General features: G+C 42.9%; 1 protein-coding gene across 1 annotated transcript in view; it reads left to right on the forward strand.

Annotated features, from left to right (window-relative positions):
- LOC130297796 (oocyte zinc finger protein XlCOF7.1-like) overlaps window positions 1-22,253 on the forward strand; it is a 44,244-nt gene that overhangs the window by 12,797 nt on the left and 9,194 nt on the right. The window contains exons 3-6 of the mRNA XM_056550715.1: window positions 12,753-12,900; window positions 13,913-14,092; window positions 16,512-16,638; window positions 16,722-16,907. Of these exons, the coding sequence (XP_056406690.1) occupies window positions 12,823-12,900; window positions 13,913-14,092; window positions 16,512-16,638; window positions 16,722-16,907 (571 nt within the window). The 5' untranslated portion in view covers window positions 12,753-12,822. The remainder of the gene's footprint in view (window positions 1-12,752; window positions 12,901-13,912; window positions 14,093-16,511; window positions 16,639-16,721; window positions 16,908-22,253) is intronic.

The raw sequence follows: 22,253 nt of genomic DNA on the forward strand, positions 1-22,253 counted from the left end.
TATACTCATACACTACAGTCACACACATGTAATACACCATATATATTATATACTCATACACTACAGTCACAAACATGTAATACACCATATATATTATATACTCATACACTACAGTCACACACATGTAATACACCATATATATTATATACTCATACACTACAGTCACACACATGTAATACACCATATATATTATATACTCATACACTACAGTCACAAACATGTAATACACCATATATATTATATACTCATACACTACAGTCACACACATGTAATACACCATATATATTATATACTCATACACTACAGTCACAAACATGTAATACACCATATATATTATATACTCATACACTACAGTCACACACATGTAATACACCATATATATTATATACTCATACACTACAGTCACACACATGTAATACACCATATATATTATATACTCATACACTACAGTCACACACATGTAATACACCATATATATTATATACTCATACACTACAGTCACACACATGTAATACACCATATATATTATATACTCATACACTACAGTCACAAACATGTAATACACCATATATATTATATACTCATACACTACAGTCACACACATGTAATACACCATATATATTATATACTCATACACTACAGTCACACACATGTAATACACCATATATATTATATACTCATACACTACAGTCACAAACATGTAATACACCATATATATTATATACTCATACACTACAGTCACACACATGTAATACACCATATATATTATATACTCATACACTACAGTCACACACATGTAATACACCATATATATTATATACTCATACACTACAGTCACACACATGTAATACACCATATATATTATATACTCATACACTACAGTCACACACATGTAATACACCATATATATTATATACTCATACACTACAGTCACAAACATGTAATACACCATATATATTATATACTCATACACTACAGTCACACACATGTAATACACCATATATATTATATACTCATACACTACAGTCACACACATGTAATACACCATATATATTATATACTCATACACTACAGTCACAAACATGTAATACACCATATATATTATATACTCATACACTACAGTCACACACATGTAATACACCATATATATTATATACTCATACACTACAGTCACAAACATGTAATACACCATATATATTATATACTCATACACTACAGTCACACACATGTAATACACCATATATATTATATACTCATACACTACAGTCACACACATGTAATACACCATATATATTATATACTCATACACTACAGTCACAAACATGTAATACACCATATATATTATATACTCATACACTACAGTCACACACATGTAATACACCATATATATTATATACTCATACACTACAGTCACAAACATGTAATACACCATATATATTATATACTCATACACTACAGTCACAAACATGTAATACACCATATATATTATATACTCATACACTACAGTCACACACATGTAATACACCATATATATTATATACTCATACACTACAGTCACAACATGTAATACACCATATATATTATATACTCATACACTACAGTCACAAACATGTAATACACCATATATATTATATACTCATACACTACAGTCACACACATGTAATACACCATATATATTATATACTCATACACTACAGTCACACACATGTAATACACCATATATATTATATACTCATACACTACAGTCACAAACATGTAATACACCATATATATTATATACTCATACACTACAGTCACAAACATGTAATACACCATATATATTATATACTCATACACTACAGTCACACACATGTAATACACCATATATATTATATACTCATACACTACAGTCACACACATGTAATACACCATATATATTATATACTCATACACTACAGTCACACACATGTAATACACCATATATATTATATACTCATACACTACAGTCACACACATGTAATACACCATATATATTATATACTCATACACTACAGTCACACACATGTAATACACCATATATATTATATACTCATACACTACAGTCACACACATGTAATACACCATATATATTATATACTCATACACTACAGTCACAAACATGTAATACACCATATATATTATATACTCATACACTACAGTCACACACATGTAATACACCATATATATTATATACTCATACACTACAGTCACAAACATGTAATACACCATATATATTATATACTCATACACTACAGTCACACACATGTAATACACCATATATATTATATACTCATACACTACAGTCACAAACATGTAATACACCATATATATTATATACTCATACACTACAGTCACACACATGTAATACACCATATATATTATATACTCATACACTACAGTCACACACATGTAATACACCATATATATTATATACTCATACACTACAGTCACAAACATGTAATACACCATATATATTATATACTCATACACTACAGTCACACACATGTAATACACCATATATATTATATACTCATACACTACAGTCACACACATGTAATACACCATATATATTATATACTCATACACTACAGTCACACACATGTAATACACCATATATATTATATACTCATACACTACAGTCACACACATGTAATACACCATATATATTATATACTCATACACTACAGTCACAAACATGTAATACACCATATATATTATATACTCATACACTACAGTCACAAACATGTAATACACCATATATATTATATACTCATACACTACAGTCACACACATGTAATACACCATATATATTATATACTCATACACTACAGTCACAAACATGTAATACACCATATATATTATATACTCATACACTACAGTCACAAACATGTAATACACCATATATATTATATACTCATACACTACAGTCACACACATGTAATACACCATATATATTATATACTCATACACTACAGTCAAACATGTAATACACCATATATATTATATACTCATACACTACAGTCACAAACATGTAATACACCATATATATTATATACTCATACACTACAGTCACACACATGTAATACACCATATATATTATATACTCATACACTACAGTCACACACATGTAATACACCATATATATTATATATTCATACACTACAGTCACAAACATGTAATACACCATATATATTATATACTCATACACTACAGTCACACACATGTAATACACCATATATATTATATACTCATACACTACAGTCAAACATGTAATACACCATATATATTATATACTCATACACTACAGTCACAAACATGTAATACACCATATATATTATATACTCATACACTACAGTCACACACATGTAATACACCATATATATTATATACTCATACACTACAGTCACACACATGTAATACACCATATATATTATATCCTCATACACTACAGTCACACACATGTAATACACCATATATATTATATACTCATACCCTACAGTCACACACATGTAATACACCATATATATTATATCCTCATACACTACAGTCACAAACATGTAATACACCATATATATTATATCCTCATACACTACAGTCACAAACATGTAATACACCATATATATTATATACTCATACCCTACAGTCACACACATGTAATACACCATATATATTATATCCTCATACACTACAGTCACACACATGTAATACACCATATATATATTATATACTCATACACTACAGTCACACACATGTAATACACCATATATATTATATACTCATACACTACAGTCACACACATGTAATACACCATATATATTATATACTCATACACTACAGTCACACACATGTAAAACACAATATATATTATATACTCATACACTACAGTCACACACATGTAATACACCATATATATTATATACTCATACACTACAGTCACACACATGTAATACACCATATATATTATATACTCATACACTACAGTCACACACATGTAATACACCATATATATTATATACTCATACACTACAGTCACACACATGTAATACACCATATATATTATATACTCATACACTACAGTCACACACATGTAATACACCATATATATTATATACTCATACACTACAGTCACACACATGTAATACACCATATATATTATATACTCATACACTACAGTCACACACATGTAATACACCATATATATTATATACTCATACACTACAGTCACAAACATGTAATACACCATATATATTATATACTCATACACTACAGTCACACACATGTAATACACCATATATATTATATACTCATACACTACAGTCAAACATGTAATACACCATATATATTATATACTCATACACTACAGTCACAAACATGTAATACACCATATATATTATATCCTCATACACTACAGTCACACACATGTAATACACCATATATATTATATACTCATACCCTACAGTCACACACATGTAATACACCATATATATTATATCCTCATACACTACAGTCACACACATGTAATACACCATATATATATTATATACTCATACACTACAGTCACACACATGTAATACACCATATATATTATATACTCATACACTACAGTCACAAACATGTAATACACCATATATATTATATACTCATACACTACAGTCACACACATGTAATACACCATATATATTATATCCTCATACACTACAGTCACAAACATGTAATACACCATATATATTATATCCTCATACACTACAGTCACAAACATGTAATACACCATATATATTATATACTCATACACTACAGTCACAAACATGTAATACACCATATATATTATATACTCATACACTACAGTCACACACATGTAATACACCATATATATTATATACTCATACACTACAGTCACACACATGTAATACACCATATATATTATATACTCATACACTACAGTCACAAACATGTAATACACCATATATATTATATACTCATACACTACACATGGGGAGTAGAAAATGGGCACGAAAAAGAAAATAAAAAAACGACATAGTCAGAGAGAGAGTAAAAGGACCAAAGTAGTTTACAGCCCAAAGATCATATGAAAACTAAAAAGATAAACAGTGAATTTATGACGATCCACTTGTCCTAGTACATAAAATAATTTCAACCAAAATAGTCTGTAACTAAGGTTTTAATTAATAGAAAATTAATAGGCAGACCAGTATGTCAGCCCGTTTGGTGGATTAGGGCCCCTGATAAGTAAATCCGCCCCCAAAAAATAGGTAGTCCCCCCCCCCCTTCAGGTTGGTACGTCCCTTCATCACGTAGGCAGGCATGAAGGGCTCCACTAGTATGTAAATAGGGCCCCAGATATATATGTCCCCCCCAGCTGGTAAAAAGATAGGGCCTCTAATAGAGAGCCCCATATAGAAATGCCCCCCATTAGGTAGGTAGGGCTCCCAATAGAGAGCCCCACATAGAAATGGCCCCCATTAGGTAGGTAGGGCTCGCATAGAGAGCCTCAGATATAAATGCCCCCCATTAGGTAGGTAGATAGGGCTCCCATAGAGAGCCCCAGATAGAAATGACCACCATTAGGTAGGTAGATAGGGCTCCCATAGAGAGCCCCAGATAGAAATGACCACCATTAGGTAGGTAGATAGGGCTCCCATAGAGAGCCCCAGATAGAAATGCCCCTAATTAGGTAGATAGGGCTCCCATAGAGAGCCCCAGATAGAAATACCCCTAGTTAGGTAGGTAGGGCTCCCATAGAGAGCCCCAGATAGAAATACCCCTAGTTAGGTAGATAGGGCTCCCATAGAGAGCCCCAGATAGAAATACCCCTAGTTAGGTAGGTAGGGCTCCCATAGAGAGCCCCAGATAGAAATGACCACCATTAGGGAGGTAGGTAGGGCTCCCATAAAGAGCTCCAGATAAAAATGACCCCCATTAGGTAGGTAGGGTCCCCATAGAGAGCCCCAGAAAGAAATGACCCCCATTAGGTAGAGCTCCCCAGTAGGTAGACAGGTCCGCAGATAGATATGATCCCCATCAGGTAGGGCTCCCATTTAAACAATTATACTAAGTCAGAGCTTTCCAAACTTTTCATGGTGACGCCCTTACATAGTTTGGTGATACACTCCTTCCTATACTGCCAATTGCATGCATTGCGTTGTGTGTCTACAATGTGATACCAGCCTCTGCACTAGAAAAGCTGCGACCATCCTGTGCCAGTTCATCCCCCCCCTTATCACCCCCTGTGCCATTATATTCACCCTTCTCTGATGCTCCCTTTGCAATTATCTTCCCTCCCCTCCCCCCTGTGCCATTCTCTCCCCTCCCCTCCCCTCCCCCCTGTGCCATTCTCTCCCCTCCCCTCCCCCCTGTGCCATTCTCTTCCCTCCCCTTCCCTCCTTCCCTCCCCCCTGTGCCACTCTCTCCCCTCCCCCTGTGCCATTCTATTTTACCCCCTGTACCATTCTATTCCCTCCCCTCCCCCCTGTTCCATTCTATTCCCTCCCCTCCCCCCTGTTCCATTCTATTCCCTCCCCTCCCCCCTGTGCCATTCTATTCCCTCCCCTCCCCCTGTGCCATTCTCTTCCCTCCCCTCCCCCCTGTGCCATTCTCTTCCCTCCCCTCCCCCCTGTGCCATTCTCTTCCCTCCCCTCCCCCCTGTGCCATTCTCTTCCCTCCCCTCCCCCCTGTGCCATTCTCTTCCCTCCCCTCCCCCCTGTGCCATTCTATTCCTTCCCCTCCCCCCTGTGCCATTCTCTCCCCTCCGCCCTGTGCCATTCTATTACCTCCCCTCCCCCTGTGCCATTCTCTCCCCTCCCCCCTGTGCCATTCTATTCCCTCCCCTCCCCCCTGTGCCATTCTATTCCCTCCCCTCCCCCCTGTGCCATTCTATTCCCTCCCCTCCCCCCTGTACCATTCTCTCCCCTCCCCCTGTGCCATTCTATTCCCTCCCCTCCCCCCTGTGCCATTCTTTCCCCTCCCCCCTGTGCCACTCTCTTCCCTCCTCTCTCCCCTGTTCCATTCTCTTCCCTCCCCTCCCCCTGTGCCATTCTATTCCCTCCCCTCCCCCCTGTGCCATTCTCTTCCCTCCCCTCCCCCCCCTGTGCCATTCTCTTCCCTCCCCTCCCCCCCCTGTGCCATTCTCTTCCCTCCCCTCCCCCCTGTGCCATTCTATTCCCTCCCCTCCCCCCTGTGCCATTCTATTCCCTCCCCTCCCCCCTGTGCCATTCTATTCCCTCCCCTCCCCCCTGTACCATTCTCTCCCCTCCCCCTGTGCCATTCTCTTCCCTCCCCTCCCCTCCCCCCTGTGCCATTCTCTCCCCTCCCCTCCCCCCTGTGCCATTCTCTTCCCTCCCCTTCCCTCCTTCCCTCCCCCCTGTGCCACTCTCTCCCCTCCCCCTGTGCCATTCTATTTTACCCCCTGTACCATTCTATTCCCTCCCCTCCCCCCTGTTCCATTCTATTCCCTCCCCTCCCCCCTGTTCCATTCTATTCCCTCCCCTCCCCCCTGTGCCATTCTATTCCCTCCCCTCCCCCTGTGCCATTCTCTTCCCTCCCCTCCCCCCTGTGCCATTCTCTTCCCTCCCCTCCCCCCTGTGCCATTCTCTTCCCTCCCCTCCCCCCCTGTGCCATTCTCTTCCCTCCCCTCCCCCCTGTGCCATTCTCTTCCCTCCCCTCCCCCCTGTGCCATTCTATTCCTTCCCCTCCCCCCTGTGCCATTCTCTCCCCTCCGCCCTGTGCCATTCTATTACCTCCCCTCCCCCTGTGCCATTCTCTCCCCTCCCCCCCTGTGCCATTCTATTCCCTCCCCTCCCCCCTGTGCCATTCTATTCCCTCCCCTCCCCCCTGTGCCATTCTATTCCCTCCCCTCCCCCCTGTACCATTCTCTCCCCTCCCCCTGTGCCATTCTATTCCCTCCCCTCCCCCCTGTGCCATTCTTTCCCCTCCCCCCTGTGCCACTCTCTTCCCTCCTCTCTCCCCTGTTCCATTCTCTTCCCTCCCCTCCCCCTGTGCCATTCTATTCCCTCCCCTCCCCCCTGTGCCATTCTCTTCCCTCCCCTCCCCCCCCCTGTGCCATTCTCTTCCCTCCCCTCCCCCCCCCTGTGCCATTCTCTTCCCTCCCCTCCCCCCTGTGCCATTCTATTCCCTCCCCTCCCCCCTGTGCCATTCTAATACCTCCCCTCCCCCCTGTGCCATTCTCTCCCCTCCCCCCTGTGCCACTCTCTTCCCACCCCCTGTGCCACTCTCTTCCCTCCCCTCCCCCCTGTGCCATTCTATTTCCTCCCCTCCCCCCTGTGCCTTTCTATTCCCCCCCCCTCCCCCGTGTGCCATTTTCTTCCCTCCCCTTCCCCCCTGTGCCATTCTATTCCCTCCCCCCTGTGCCATTCTATTCCCTCCCCTCCCCCCTGTGCCATTCTATTCCCTCCCCTTCCCCCTGTGCCATTCTATTCCCTCCCCTCCCCCCTGTGCCATTCTATTCCCTCCCCTCCCCCCTGTGCCATTCTATTCCCTCCCCTCCCCCCTGTACCATTCTCTCCCCTCCCCCTGTGCCATTCTATTCCCTCCCCTCCCCCCTGTGCCACTCTCTTCCCTCCCCTCCCCCCTGTTCCATTCTCTTCCCTCCCCTCCTACCCTGTGCCATTCTCTTCCCTCCCCTCCCCCTGTGCCATTCTATTCCCTCCCCTCCCCCCTGTGCCATTCTATTCCCTCCCCTCCCCCCTGTGCCATTCCATTCCCTCCCCTCCCCCTGTGCCATTCTATTCCCTCCCCTCCCCCCTGTACCATTCTCTCCCCCCCCCCTGTGCCATTCTATTCCCTCCCCTCCCCCCTGTGCCATTCTTTCCCCTCCCCCTGTGCCACTCTCTTCCCTCCCCTCCCCCCTGTGCCATTCTCTTCCCTCCCCTCCCCCCTGAGCCATTCTCTTTCCTCCCCTCCCCCTGTGCCATTCGCTTCCCTCCCCTCCCCCCTGTGCCATTCTCTCCCCTCCCCCTGTGCCATTCTATTCCCTCCCCTCCCCACTGTGCCATTATCTCCCCTCCCCCCTGTGTCATTCTCTTCCCTCCCCTCCCCCCTGTGCCATTCTCTTCCCTCCCCTCCCCCCTGTGCCATTCTATTCCCTCCCCTCCCCCTGTGCCATTCTATTCCCTCCCCTCCCCCCTGTTCCATTCTATTCCCTCCCCTCCCCCCTGTTCCATTCTATTCCCTCCCCTCCCCCCTGTTCCATTCTATTCCCTCCCCTCCCCCCTGTTCCATTCTATTCCCTCCCCTCCCCCCTGTTCCATTCTATTCCCTCCCCTCCCCCCTGTGCCATTCTCTTCCCTCCCCTCCCCCCTGTGCCATTCTCTTCCCTCCCCTCCCCCCTGTGCCATTCTCTTCCCTCCCCTCCCCCCGGTACCATTCTCTTCCCTCCCCTCCCCCCTGTGCCATTTTCTTCCCTCCCCTCCCCCCTGTGCCATTATATTCCCTCCCCCCTGTGCCATTCTATTCCCTCCCCCCCTGTGCCATTCTATTCCCTCCCCTCCCCCCTGTGCCATTGTATTCCCTCCCTTCCCCCCTGTGCCATTCTATTCCCTCCCCTCCCCCCTGTACCATTCTCTCCCCTCCCCCTGTGCCATTCTATTCCCTCCCCTCCCCCCTGTACCATTCCATTCCCTCCCCCCTGTGCCATTCTCTTCCCTCCCCTCCCCCCTGTTCCATTCTATTCCCTCCCCTCCCCCCTGTGCCATTCTATTCCCTCCCCTCCCCCCTGTGCCATTCTATTCCCTCCCCTCCCCCTGTACCATTCTATTCCCTCCCCTCCCCCCTGTACCATTCCATTCCCTCCCCCCTGTGCCATTCTCTTCCCTCCCCTCCCCCCCCCCCGTGCCATTCTATTTCAGCTCCCACCGTGACATTCTATTTCACCCCCCCCTTTGCCATTCTATTTCACCCCCCCCGTGCCATTCTATTTCAGCCCCCCCATGCCATTCTATTTCACCCCCCCCCCCGCCATTCTATTTCACCCCCCCCCGTGCCATTCTATTTCACCCCCCCCCTCCGTGCCATTCTATTTCACCCCCCGTGCCATTCTATTTCACCCCCCCCCCCCTGTGCCATTCTATTTCACCCCCCCCCCCCGTGCCATTCTATTTCACCCCCCGTGCCATTCTATTTCACCCCCCCCCTGTGCCATTCTATTTCACCACCCCCCTCCGTGCCATTCTATTTCACCCCCCCCGTGCCATTCTATTTCACCCCCCCCTCCGTGCCATTCTATTTCACCCCCCGTGCCATTCTATTTCACCCCCCCCTGTGCCATTCTATTTCACCACCCCCCTGTGCCATTCTATTTCATCACCCCCCTGTGCCATTCTATTTCACCACCCCCCTGTGCCATTCTATTTCACCCCCCCCCTCCGTACCATTCTATTTCACCCCCCCCGTGCCATTCTATTTCACCTCCCCTCCTTTGCCATTCTATTTCACCCCCCCCCTCCTTCTTTGCCATATCATTCACCAAACCCCCTCCCCCTGCTTTTACCTGTCCTCTGTCCCCATGTGCCCTCCGGCAGGCTCACTGGCGCAGCGGTCATGTTACTGGACCACATCCTCGGTCCTAACATAGGTGCGCGCGATGTGTGATGTCATTGCGCGCACTTACGCTGGGACGCCAACATCCTGTGCGGCTCGCTATAGGCTGAAGCATACAGTCTATAGGAGTTTAGTGACGGGACGAGAATGATTGCTCCGTTATATGTGAATTTCTCAGACATTTAGTTCTGCTAGCCTGAAGCGGGGATAAATGCCTGAAGAATTCACCAGCGCCCGGAACTGCATGTCCTGGGCCTCGGGTGATACAATTTCCACATCCCTGATCTGGTTAAAATAGGACGTACTTGGCCCCTTGGGAATGTTACAATCTGGAGCCCATATGCCTTGTTATGGGTATATATATATATATATATATATATATATATATATATTGGTATTTTTTGTGACTAATACATATATATATACTTGTTAGACCACTATGTGTCTTGGTGATGTCCAGTGATATCAACTTTATATTATAGGAGAAGTGTCTATCTGATTTGTATGGTTCATCTTCATGGAGTGACGCTTTGTTTTCGGGGCATCCGTTTGGGATTCCTGGATTCTGTCTCTTTATTCCTCTCCGTCTGATAAGTTCCAGGTGAATGGCTTCCGATCCTCCGCCTGTAACATCTTTTATGGTACGTGGCAGGGACGTATCATCACAAGCTGTTCCTCTGCCGAATCAGCGGAGGCGTCTCAGTGCGGGAGACTATGTGTAAGGTGGCAGCTTATTGCAGATGATTTATTCTACTTTCTTACTAACCCTCGGGTTTCCCTCCTTGTGTTACTTCAGGAGTTAGAGCACTTTGCTCGTCTTTCCAACTTTGAATGTTGAATGTCTCCTTCCCGTCTGACCTGGTCTCCTCTGTGCAGTCGTCCTCCTGATTTTGCTTTGTAGTTCTTGGGTGTCCTTCTCCCTGACGACCTGACCCAATTGTTGCAGCTTAGTTTTCCTCTTTATTATTAAGGATTCAGGCCCGTTGTGCGACCTGGTCACAAGGCACCTGCCCCATCTCCTGTGACAGATGTGCGATTTACAAAATGACGGTCCTCCAGCATTTTCTGGATCTCTCAGTGCCGTCACATTAGGATCCCTCAGGCCTTTTTCCAGTCTCATGTGTCTCTTCAGAATGGGTGGTGATTGGTGCCATTATGAAATCCTTGAGTGGCAATTGAGCAGTGGGGGATTCCCTGGACTACATTCTCCCCCAACTATTGGTCCGACCCCGTCCGCCTGTTTGAATGCCCTCATTGGCTCTTCTATGATTTCTATGTGATCATCTATGGTCCCTGCATTGGGCGACCCTGCATTTACTCCTGGTGTTCCGATCCTGGTTGCGAGCAGATCGCTTCCTTGTTCCTATTTTACACTGGTTGTAAATTTTAAAAGAAAAGGTGCAGATAAGCAAAGAGAAAGTAAAAGTAAAATTATACGCACAAATATGAAGGCTAGAAAGTCCACGATTCTCCTCGGTTAGTGCAGAAGGTCGTTCCCGAGTAGAAGGAGACGCCACAATCGTCCTATTTGACACCTAAGAACCAGGCGGAGGTCTTACAGGTGTGAGGTCTTCAGACTCGGTCAGGTCCTTCTCCTCCTTTGTTGGGGGGGAACTTCTGGCTCTAAGGACCATGATGTTAGTAGAATCTTCAGTTATCAATGAGAGACCATCCAGGATTCATATAGCAAGTAAATATTATTATCAAAATGCCAATTGGAGACAACTGCTCCCACTCCTAAGCTTGGGCATCGTCTAAAGACACCAACATGGATACAGCTTTATATAAGAACGCAACGTGGTTATCTCTTCTGTATCATAGAGAGACACAGACAGAAAGCAAATCTGTTATATAAAATAGTTCATCTCTGAGACTGCGGTGTATTCAGAAGGTCTCTAGCAGAGCAGGGAGAACGCCATTAGAATAAGTAAGTGAGTGACCTGTGGCCTCTGGACCAGAGCGCCACCACTGGACCGGGAGAGGTGAGTGCGTTCTAGTCTGTTATATTTTAGCAATGGGACAATGCATTTTGTTTCTTAGAGAAATCTGAAAACTCCTATAATGTCTCCTCAGATGTTTCCCCAGATTATCTCCAGGAAATGGATTTTATTTCTCCCTAGAATCTGGTGCGGTTTATCATCGTCTCCTCTTCTTCCCTTCAGGTTTCTCCAATCCAGGATCCTCTGCTGATATCTTCTATATAAGAGAATTCTCCTGGATGACCCATCAACCATGGAGAGAGACAGGAACAAGATGGCCGACAGGATCATAAACCTCACTCTACAGATACTTTTCCGGCTTACTGGAGAGGTGAGGGATTCTGGGAGTGATGTCACATGACCTCATTCTTATCTATGTAATAACAGATGGATATGACTGGAGAGGTGAGGGATTCTGGGAGTGATGTCACATGACCTCATTCTTATCTATGTAATAACAGATGGATATGACTGGAGAGGTGAGGGATTCTGGGAGTGATGTCACATGACCTCATTGTTATCTATGTAATAACAGATGGATATGACTGGAGAGGTGAGGGATTCTGGGAGTGATGTCACATGACCTCATTCTTATCTATGTAATAACAGATGGATATGACTGGAGAGGTGAGGGATTCTGGGAGTGATGTCACATGACCTCATTCTTATCTATGTAATAACAGATATGACTGGAGAGGTGAGGGATACTGGGAGTGATGTCACATGACCTCATTCTTATCTATGTAATAACAGATGGATATGACTGGAGAGGTGAGGGATTCTGGGAGTGATGTCACATGACCCCATTCTTATCTATGTAATAACAGATGGATATGACTGGAGAGGTGAGGGATTCTGGGAGTGATGTCACATGACCTCATTCTTATCTATGTAATAAGAGATGGATATGACTGGAGAGGTGAGGGATTCTGAGAGTGATGTCACATGACCTCATTCTTATCTATGTAATAACAGATGGATATGACTGGAGAGGTGAGGGATTCTGGGAGTGATGTCACATGACCTCATTCTTATCTATGTAATAACAGATGGATATGACTGGAGAGGTGAGGGATTCTGGGAGTGATGTCACATGACCTCATTCTTATCTATGTAATAACAGATGGATATGACTGGAGAGGTGAGGGATTCTGGGAGTGATGTCACATGACCTCATCGTTATCTATGTAATAACAGATGGATATGACTGGAGAGGTGAGGGATTCTGGGAGTGATGTCACTTGACCTCATTCTTATCTATGTAATAACAGATGGATATGACTGGAGAGGTGAGGGATTCTGGGAATGTATGTAGTGATATTAATGTGTCTCTCCATACACAGGATTACACAGTAGTGAAGAAGTCTTCTAGTGGGCGCTGTCGGGCCCCTGTGTGTGAAGAATGGGGAAGAACCCTGAGACCAATCCAGGGGCCCCCACCTCACTCCCTGATACATGAGGAAATGGATGAACAGAAGATCCGAGAACTCATCAATAAGATGATGGAGCTGCTGACTGGAGAGGTGACCCTGCTGGGAATGCTGGGACATTATACAGTAATGGAGGGGTCTGGTGATGACTGGAGAGGTGACACTGCTGGGACATTATACAGTAATGGAGGGGTCTGGTGATGACTGGAGAGGTGACCCTGCTGGGACATTATACAGTAATGGAGGGGTCTGGTGATGACTGGAGAGGTGACACTGCTGGGACATTATACAGTAATGGAGGGGTCTGGTGATGACTGGAGAGGTGACACTGCTGGGACATTATACAGTAATGGAGGGGTCTGGTGATGACTGGAGAGGTGACACTGCTGGGACATTATACAGTAATGGAGGGGTCTGGTGATGACTGGAGAGGTGACCCTGCTGGGACATTATACAGTAATGGAGGGGTCTGGTGATGACTGGAGAGGTGACACTGCTGGGACATTATACAGTAATGGAGGGGTCTGGTGATGACTGGAGAGGTGACACTGCTGGGACATTATACAGTAATGGAGGGGTCTGGTGATGACTGGAGAGGTGACACTGCTGGGACATTATACAGTAATGGAGGGGTCTGGTGATGACTGGAGAGGTGACACTGCTGGGACATTATACAGTAATGGAGGGGTCTGGTGATGACTGGAGAGGTGACACTGCTGGGACATTATACAGTAATGGAGGGGTCTGGTGATGACTGGAGAGGTGACACTGCTGGGAATGCTGGGACATTATACAGTAATGGAGGGGTCTGGTGATGACTGGAGAGGTGACACTGCTGGGACATTATACAGTAATGGAGGGGTCTGGGGATGACTGGAGAGGTGACACTGCTGGGACATTATACAGTAATGGAAGGGTCTGGTGATGACTGGAGAGGTGACACTGCTGGGAATGCTGGGACATTATACAGTAATGGAGGGGTCTGGTGATGACTGGAGAGGTGACACTGCTGGGAATGCTGGGACATTATACAGTAATGGAGGGGTCTGGTGATGACTGGAGAGGTGACACTGCTGGGACATTATACAGTAATGGAGGGGTCTGGTGATGACTGGAGAGGTGACACTGCTGGGACATTATACAGTAATGGAGGGGTCTGGTGATGACTGGAGAGGTGACACTGCTGGGAATGCTGGGACATTATACAGTAATGGAGGGGTCTGGTGGTGACTGGAGAGGTGACACTGCTGGGACATTATACAGTAATGGAGGGGTCTGGTGATGACTGGAGAGGTGACACTGCTGGGACATTATACAGTAATGGAGGGGTCTGGTGATGACTGGAGAGGTGACCCTGCTGGGACATTATACAGTAATGGAGGGGTCTGGTGATGACTGGAGAGGTGACACTGCTGGGAATGCTGGGACATTATACAGTAATGGAGGGGTCTGGTGATGACTGGAGAGGTGACCCTGCTGGGACATTATACAGTAATGGAGGGGTCTGGTGATGACTGGAGAGGTGACACTGCTGGGACATTATACAGTAATGGAGGGGTCTGGTGATGACTGGAGAGGTGACACTGCTGGGGAATTATACAGTAATGGAGGGGTCTGGTGATGACTGGAGAGGTGACACTGCTGGGACATTATACAGTAATGGAGGGGTCTGGTGATGACTGGAGAGGTGACACTGCTGGGAATGCTGGGACATTATACAGTAATGGAGGGGTCTGGTGATGACTGGAGAGGTGACACTGCTGGGGAATTATACAGTAATGGAGGGGTCTGGTGATGACTGGAGAGGTGACACTGCTGGGACATTATACAGTAATGGAGGGGTCTGGTGATGACTGGAGAGGTGACACTGCTGGGACATTATACAGTAATGGAGGGGTCTGGTGATGACTGGAGAGGTGACACTGCTGGGACATTATACAGTAATGGAGGGGTCTGGTGATGACTGGAGAGGTGACCCTGCTGGGACATTATACAGTAATGGAGGGGTCTGGTGATGACTGGAGAGGTGACACTGCTGGGACATTATACAGTAATGGAGGGGTCTGGTGATGACTGGAGAGGTGACCCTGCTGGGACATTATACAGTAATGGAGGGGTCTGGTGATGACTGGAGAGGTGACACTGCTGGGACATTATACAGTAATGGAGGGGTCTGGTGATGACTGGAGAGGTGACACTGCTGGGACATTATACAGTAATGGAGGGGTCTGGTGATGACTGGAGAGGTGACACTGCTGGGACATTATACAGTAATGGAGGGGTCTGGTGATGACTGGAGAGGTGACACTGCTGGGAATGCTGGGACATTATACAGTAATGGAGGGGTCTGGTGATGACTGTAGAGGTGACACTGCTGGGAATGCTGGGACATTATACAGTAATGGAGGGGTCTGGTGATGACTGGAGAGGTGACACTGCTGGGAATGCTGGGACATTATACAGTAACACCACTGGAGGGGCCGGGGTGATTTACTGTATCATTATGTGTCAGGTTCCTATAAGGTGTCAGGACGTGGCGGTCTATTTCTCCATGGAGGAGTGGGAGTATGTAGAAGGACACAAGGATCAGTACAAGGATCAGGTCATGATGGAGGATCAGCAGCCCCTCACATCACCAGGTAATAGACATGACTATATACACACGTCCTCTCATTATTTGTATGTAAAGAATGAATTCAGTCTCTGTATGTGTTCCCTACAGTCAGATCCAGTAAGAGAACAGCACCAGAGAGGTGTCCCCGTCCTCTTGATGAGCAGTATAAGGAGGAAATTACTACAGGGAAAGATCTGATCTATATCAATAATACAGACATAAGGGAAGAAGAAGAGACAGATGTGAGCAGTGATGAGCAGTGTAAGGAGGACAGTCCTACATGTAACCACCAAGGTGAGTTACGTGTATAATTATCTAATCTCTGTGTCCTGTCTCTTTCTTGCTGTAAATTCCTCTATTCAGCTAAAATGCAAACTAAGGTGATACTACAGCTGGAATATGGACATGAAATATACCAATGTGTACACAACATGGAGACATATACCAGATAACACAATACACAACATGGAGACATATACCAGATAACACAATACACAACATGGAGACATATACCAGATAACACAATACACAACATGGAGACATGTACCAGATAACACAATACACAACATGGAGACATATACCAGATAACACAATACACAACATGGAGACATATACCAGATAACACAATACACAACATGGAGACATGTACCAGATAACACAATACACAACATGGTGACATATACCAGATAACACGATACACAACATGGAGACATATACCAGATAACACAATACACAACATGGAGACATGTACCAGATAACACAATACACAACATGGAGACATATACCAGATAACACAATACACAACATGGAGACATATACCAGATAACACAATACACAACATGGAGACATGTACCAGATAACACAATACACAACATGGTGACATATACCAGATAACACGATACACAACATGGAGACATATACCAGATAACACGATACACAACATGGAGACATATACCAGATAACACGATACACAACATGGAGACATATACCAGATAACACTATACACAACATGGAGACATATACCAGATAACACAATACACAACATGGAGACATATATACCAGATAACACAATACACAACATGGAGACATATATACCAGATAACACAATACACAACATGGAGACATATATACCAGATAACACAATACACAACATGGAGATATATACCAGATAACACTATACACAACATGGAGACATATACCAGATAACACAATACACAACATGGAGACATATACCAGATAACACAGTACACAACATGGAGACATATACCAGATAACACAATACACAACATGGAGACATATATACCAGATAACACAATACACAACATGGAGACATATATACCAGATAACACAATACACAACATGGAGACATATATACCAGATAACACAATACACAACATGGAGACATATATACCAGATAACACAATACACAACATGGAGACATGTACCAGATAACACTATACACAACATGGAGACATTAGCCAGATAACACAATACACAACATGGAGACATATGCCAGATAACACAATACACAACATGGAGACATATACCAGATAACACAATACACAACATGGAGACATATACCAGATAACACAATACACAACATGGAGACATATACCAGATAACACAATACACAACATGGAGACATATACCAGATAACACAATACACAACATGGAGACATATACCAGATAACACAATACACAACATGGAGACATATACCAGATAACACAATACACAACATGGAGACATATACCAGATAACACAATACACAACATGGAGACATATACCAGATAACACAATACACAACATGGAGACATATATACCAGATAACACAATACACAACATGGAGACATATATACCAGATAACACAATACACAACATGGAGACATATATACCAGATAACACAATACACAACATGGAGACATATATACCAGATAACACAATACACAACATGGAGACATGTACCAGATAACACTATACACAACATGGAGACATGTACCAGATAACACAATACACAACATGGAGACATATACCAGATAACACAATACACAACATGGAGACATATACCAGATAACACAATACACAACATGGAGACATAAACCAGATAACACAATACACAACATGGAGACATATACCAGATAACACTATACACAACATGGAGACATGTACCAGATAACACAATACACAACATGGAGACATATACTAGATAACACAATACACAACATGGAGACATATACCAGATAACACAATACACAACATGGAGACATATACCAGATAACACAATACACAACATGGAGACATATACCAGATAACACAATACACAACATGGAGACATATACCAGATAACAAAATACACAACATGGAGACATATACCAGATAACACAATACACAACATGGAGACATATACCAGATAACAAAATACACAACATGGAGACATATATCAGATAACACTATACACAACATGGAGACATATACCAGATAACACAATACACAACATGGAGACATATACCAGATAACAAAATACACAACATGGAGACATATACCAGATAACACAATACACAACATGGAGACATATACCAGATAACACAATACACAACATGGAGACATATACCAGATATCACAATACACAACATGGAGACATATACCAGATAACACAATACACAACATGGAGACATATACCAGATAACACAATACACAACATGGAGACATGTACCAGATAACACGATACACAACATGGAGACATGTACCAGATAACACGATACACAACATGGAGACATGTACCAGATAACACAATACACAACATGGAGACATATACCAGATAACACAATACACAACATGGAGACATATACCAGATAACACAATACACAACATGGAGACATATACCAGATAACACAATACACAACATGGTGACATATACCAGATAACACAATACACAACATGGTGACATATACCAGATAACACAATACACAACATGGAGACATATACCAGATAACACAATACACAACATGGAGACATATACCAGATAACACAATACACAACATGGAGACATATACCAGATAACACAATACACAACATGGAGACATATACCAGATAACACAATACACAACATGGAGACAAATATACCAGATAACACAATACACAACATGGAGACAAATATACCAGATAACACAATACACAACATGGAGACATATATACCAGATAACACAATACACAACATGGAGACATATATACCAGATAACACAATACACAACATGGAGACATATATACCAGATAACACAATACACAACATGGAGACATGTACCAGATAACACTATACACAACATGGAGACATATACCAGATAACACAATACACAACATGGAGACATATATCAGATAACACAATACACAACATGGAGACATAAACCAGATAACACAATACACAACATGGAGACATATACCAGATAACACTATACACAACATGGAGACATGTACCAGATAACACAATACACAACATGGAGACATATACCAGATAACACAATACACAACATGGAGACATATACCAGATAACACAATACACAACATGGAGACATATACCAGATAACACAATACACAACATGGAGACATATACCAGATAACACAGTACACAACATGGAGACATATACCAGATAACACAATACACAACATGGAGACATATACCAGATAACACAATACACAACATGAAGACATATACCAGATAACACAATACACAACATGGAGACATATATCAGATAACACAATACACAACATGGAGACATATACCAGATAACACAATACACAACATGGAGACATATATACCAGATAACACAATACACAACATGGAGACATATATACCAGATAACACAATACACAACATGGAGACATATATCAGATAACACAATACACAACATGGAGACATATACCAGATAACACAATACACAACATGGAGACATATACCAGATAACACAGTACACAACATGGAGACATATACCAGATAACACAATACACAACATGGAGATATATACCAGATAACAGGATACACAACATGGAGACATATACCAGATATCACAATACACAACATGGAGACATATACCAGATAACACAATACACAACATGGAGACATATACCAGATAATACAATACACAACATGGAGACATATACCAGATAACACAATACACAACATGGAGACATATACCAGATAACACAATACACAACATGGAGACATATACCAGATAACACAATACACAACATGGAGACATATACCAGATAACACAATACACAACATAGAGACATATATATCAGATAACACAATACACGACATGGAGACATATACCAGATAACACAATACACAACATGGAGACATATACCAGATAACACAGTACACAACATGGAGACATATACCAGATAACACAATACACAACATGGAGACATATACCAGATAACACAATACACAACATGGAGACATATACCAGATAACACAATACACAACATGGAGATATATACCAGATAACAGGATACACAACATGGAGACATATACCAGATATCACAATACACAACATGGAGACATATATACCAGATAACACAATACACAACATGGAGACATATATCAGATAACACAATACACAACATGGAGACATAAACCAGATAACACAATACACAACATGGAGACATATACCAGATAACACAATACACAACATGGAGACATATACCAGATAACACTATACACAACATGGAGACATGTACCAGATAACACAATACACAACATGGAGACATATACTAGATAACACAATACACAACATGGAGACATATACCAGATAACACAATACACAACATGGAGACATATACCAGATAACACAATACACAACATGGAGACATATACCAGATAACACAATACACAACATGGAGACATATACCAGATAACACAGTACACAACATGGAGACATATACCAGATAACACAATACACAACATGGAGACATGTACCAGATAACACAATACACAACATGGAGACATATACCAGATAACACAATACACAACATGGAGACATATACCAGATAACACAATACACAACATGAAGACATATACCAGATAACACAATACACAACATGGAGACATATATCAGATAACACAATACACAACATGGAGACATATACCAGATAACACAATACACAACATGGAGACATATACCAGATAACACAATACACAACATGAAGACATATACCAGATAACACAATACACAACATGGAGACATATATCAGATAACACAATACACAACATGGAGACATATACCAGATAACACAATACACAACATGGAGACATATACCAGATAACACAATACACAACATGGAGACATATATACCAGATAACACAATACACAACATGGAGACATATATACCAGATAACACAATACACAACATGGAGACATATATCAGATAACACAATACACAACATGGAGACATATACCAGATAACACAATACACAACATGGAGACATATACCAGATAACACAGTACACAACATGGAGACATATACCAGATAACACAATACACAACATGGAGATATATACCAGATAACAGGATACACAACATGGAGACATATACCAGATAACACAATACACAACATGGAGACATATACCAGATAACACAATACAC

This window comes from Hyla sarda, chromosome 1 (genome assembly GCF_029499605.1).
Source record: "Hyla sarda isolate aHylSar1 chromosome 1, aHylSar1.hap1, whole genome shotgun sequence".
Taxonomy (NCBI): domain Eukaryota; kingdom Metazoa; phylum Chordata; class Amphibia; order Anura; family Hylidae; genus Hyla; species Hyla sarda.